At 34.3% G+C, this 4,386-nt stretch overlaps 1 protein-coding gene across 1 annotated transcript; it reads left to right on the forward strand.

The window, feature by feature from the left end:
* The first annotated feature begins 2,153 nt into the window (after positions 1-2,153).
* LOC110104862 lies at positions 2,154-3,392 on the forward strand. The gene has a single exon (XM_020834132.1). It carries the CDS (start codon positions 2,154-2,156, stop codon positions 3,390-3,392), a length of 1,239 nt encoding a protein of 412 aa, XP_020689791.1.
* The last annotated feature ends 994 nt before the right edge of the window (positions 3,393-4,386 follow it).

A 4,386-nucleotide genomic window follows, 5' to 3' on the forward strand; every position in this document is an offset into this window, starting at 1 on the left:
ATTCTGGAATTGCAGAGGAGCTAGGAAGAGAGAAGCTGCTCTGTATTTAAAGGAAGTGGTTAAAGATCAGGATGGTTTTTTCATTGGTCTTATGGAAACAAAAATTAGTAGTATCAATAGGATGGATGTTGATGTCCTTATTGGTAAAGATTGGGATTTCTTTCATCTCCCTTCGGTGGGACATTTTGGTGGCATTTTAGTTCTTTGGAATTTAAAAATTGTTAATTTGTGGTTAATGATACTTCTTCTCAGATGATTGTGGGAGATTTATCTATCCCTAGACTGGGATCTTGGAGAATTGCTACTGTCTATGGTAGTAGATGTTGCAAGGAACATGAAAGTTTATGGGGCTTGCTTAATAATTGTATGACCAGATCTACTCCTTCTATCATTGGTGGGGACTTCAATTGTGTGCTTAATAAGGATGAGAAAAGAGGTGGTAGGAGGTTCCTTTTTACTAAATGACCTAGAGATATGAAGGAATTCATGACTAGCAATGATTTCCATGATGTGGGAATCATTGGACCAAGGTATACTTGGTGTAATAATAAGGAAGGGAATTCTAGAATCTGGGAGAGGCTGGACAGATGTATTCTGAATTCTGCAGCCTTGAAATTACTTCCTACTGCTGCTACTAGACATCTTGCTAGGGTGGCATCGGATCATAGCCCCATTATCCTCAAGATGAATGATAAGGTAAGGTTAAACTCTAAAATTATAAGGTTTGAAGATACTTGGAGATTGTATCCAGCGGCTAGAAGCATTGTTTATCACTCATGGAGGAAGAAGGACGGTGGAGAGGAAGGATTGATTATTCAAAAGAAGATTAACAGAACTTTGAAGGCCTTATTCTTTTAGAGTAGAAGTAAATGCAAAGACTTAAATGATCTTAAAGTGAAGTTGAAGATGGAAATTCTGGAACTTCAAACTAAAGAAGCCTTGGGGATTGGGTGGACAAATCAAGATTTGCTTTTACTTAGAAGCAAAATTCATGATCTCAATGTTACCTTCAAGAGATTATTTACTTGGTGGAATCAAAGAGCCAAGGCTAGATGGATTGAAGAAGGTGATTTTAACTCCAAACTTTTCCATAATTTTGCCCTGGCTAGAAGAAATGGAAATAGAATTAATCAAATAAAGGATGTTCTCAACAAGATGCAAATTGAAGAAGAAGACATTGAAAAGGTGTTTATTCAACATTTTGAAGCAAAATGGAAGAAGAGAATCTGTCAACTCTCGGGTTGGCCCGAGATTATGGACCACCAAAAATTAAACAATGAAGATTTCCAGGCTCTTAACTTGGCTTTTTCTATGATGGAGCTCAAGAATTCTGTCTTCCAACAAGGTAATAATCATTCCCCAGGTATGGACGGTCTTACATCCTCCTTTTACAAGCATTATTGGGATATTGTTTGGAAAGAATTATGGAATGCTGTCAATGGTTTTTTCACTAAGGGATGTATGAGAAAAGAGTGGAAAGATACTCTTATTGTTTTGATTGCTAAAATTAAAAATCCCTTGCTTCCATCCAATTATCGTCCTATTAGTCTTTGCCATACAAACTACAAGATTGTTGCTTCTATGATAGTCAACAGATTGAAGACTTGTATGTCCAAGATGATTTTTGAAGAACAAATGGCCTTTATTCCTGGAAAATCTATTTCTGAACACTGTCTTTTGGCTCAAGAGATAGTTCACAAGTTTAACAATGCCTAATTTTTTGATTACTCATTCCATGATCCCAAAGAAGGTGTTGCTCACTACGGAAAAACTTTGTAGAAATTTTTATTTGGAATAAGCAAGATGGTAGTTATGGTATTCACTACATTGCTTGGGAAAATCTGCGTAAACCAAGAAGTATGGGAGGCTTAGGTTTACATTCACCAACCTTGAAAATGGGTCCTTTAAGAGCTAACCTTTCTTGGAATTTTTTTAAAAAACCTGATACTCTTTTTCAAAGAGTTATGAGATCTAAATATGGTAATAGTATCTTGAAAGATACTAGAAAAAGGAGCTCTTCTAAAGCTTGAAAAATCCTTCTCGATGGTGGTAAGTTTCTCAAAAACATTTCTAGATGGAACATTGGTAATGGAAAAGATATTAATGTGTTGAATGATATTTGGATTTATGACAAATGTATCAATCAATGGTCGATGTTTGCTGACTGCTCTGCTTTGGAAGGAAAGTGTGTTCAACAGCTAATGATGGAGAATGGCCAATGGAATTATACTTTACTTCAGAGATGGTTCCATCCAGAATTATTGAAAGCTATCATCAACATACAAATTAATCCCTGCAGTGCTGATACGGTGGAATTGCAGAAATTCTGTCATGGGAAAACAGTCTCGGGTTTGGCTTTTGAACAAGTTTTAAATATAAGATTCAATTTAATGGAAGATGGTTATTACAAGTGGCTCAACAAACTCAAACTTAGCAAGAAGGTGGAAATGTTTTGGTGGAGACTTGGCAATGCTTCTATTCCTACCAACTTGTATCTTAAAAACTGTAAGCTTCTTGAAGATGATTTATGTGCTAGAGGTTGTGCTACGGTGGAGAATTATGAGCATATCAGTGTACAATGCAAGTATTTGGTGGAAATCATCAATAAGCTCATTGCTTGGGGTATTCCTATTCCTATTTTTAATTCCATGGATCATTGCCTTATTGAGCTTAAAAAAATTTCTGAAAAAAATCTGGGTGTGGTACAAATTTATTGTACTATTGTATACTTCTCTTGGAAAAATAGGAATGAGATAAAGCATGGAAAATCTGCTCTTCCTTCTTATTCAGTGGCTTCTAATGCTCTTTATGTAGCCATTACCAAATCTAATCCTTCTCTTTCTAACTTGAGCACTAATCTCTTTAGGGAGTCTTATATTTCTTGGTGCCCCCCACCGAAAGAGTGGATGAAAATCAATATTGATGCTTCCTTAACTCATTCGGGATTAGCTGGAATTGGTGGTATTTTTCGAGATTGCATTGGTAGATTCATTCTTGCTTTTGGGAGAAAGATGATTCATTGGGATATTGCACAATTGGAGATGGGTGCTATTCTCTCGGTCAAGGATTATGTCAAGAGCTGGATGAGAGATTATAAAGGAGTTATTATTGAAAGTGATAACTTGAATGTTATCAACTACATTCAAAAATCATTGAAGCAAGACAAAAGCACCATGATCTTCAATCTAGTAAGTGATTCTTTATTTGTGAATGACTTCAATAAAGTTGTTTTTGTACATGCTTATAGAGAACGTAATAAGGTAGCAAACTTGTGTGCTACTATGGCTTTAGAGGATAGTTTTTACTTTGACAGTTTTTCTTTTGATGATATCCCTCTCTTGATGGCTAATTTAATGAAGGAAGAATATCATCCTCCTGATGGTTGTACTTAGTTTTCTTCACTTTAATGCAATTAGCATTTCCTCAAAAAAAAAAAAAAGTGAAATATAAAATAAGGAATCATCGCAATTGCAATAATAATATTAACAATAAGGTAGTCTAAATGAGAGACATGAAATTTAAAATTCTAATAATATCAAGTTATAACCAAAACTTAAACCTAGAATAATTAGATTTTCTAATGAATTTAATTTTAACTTACAATTCAGGTTATAGCACAATTAAGATTAAAAAATCTGATGATTTTCATAAAGATTAATATACATTTCAAAAATAAGTTCAAATCAAAACACAAGAACTAATATTGATATCACTTTGAAGATATTACAATGATACATCAAGATATCAATACAAAATAAAACATCTGAAATAAAAAAGAAATACATCAAACTACTAAAAACAAATTATAACTAACACATAAAGTAAAAACAATAACAACACAAACATAACATCAAGTGCATCTATCAATCAGATGATCTCTAATCTGGAGGAGGAGCACCACCAAAGAGGTTAAAGTATGTACTCATCATAAGTGTATTGGTACTAATATCATTCATTTGCTCCCTCATATAGCCCATATCATATTGATATTGAGCATCCTGCTGCTGTAAATGAGTCTCAATTTGATCAAAGCGTTGATCAAAATGAGTCTCTAACTGATCAAATCTTTGAACCAAATCCTGATAATTTGTTTCATTAGTGAGAGCAGGTGCACCTTCTGGCTCTTCCTCTATATCACTTATGACATGTGTTTTACCTGATTCCTCCTTGAAGATCGCTCTAAATGATCCATCATTATAGTATTGCGGTTCTTCATATTCTTGATCTAGATGAACCAACTTGTATTTTTTCTCCATAACATGGGTAACTAAGTGTCCTAAGGCAATATTCCTTTTTCTTTTCTGTTATGCATGGCCAATTTCAGAAAGCCCATAAAGATAGTCAAGGATAAGTTGGGCTTCATCTATAGGCTCATTTGACATGATT

This window comes from Dendrobium catenatum, unplaced genomic scaffold (assembly GCF_001605985.2).
Source record: "Dendrobium catenatum unplaced genomic scaffold, ASM160598v2 fragScaff_scaffold_1232, whole genome shotgun sequence".
In the NCBI taxonomy this organism is placed as follows: domain Eukaryota; kingdom Viridiplantae; phylum Streptophyta; class Magnoliopsida; order Asparagales; family Orchidaceae; genus Dendrobium; species Dendrobium catenatum.

Bases quoted from the DNA above. Each gene is read 5' to 3' on its own strand.
- LOC110104862 (XM_020834132.1), top strand. From the start codon at position 2,154: ATGTTTGCTGACTGCTCTGCTTTGGAAGGAAAGTGTGTTCAACAGCTA.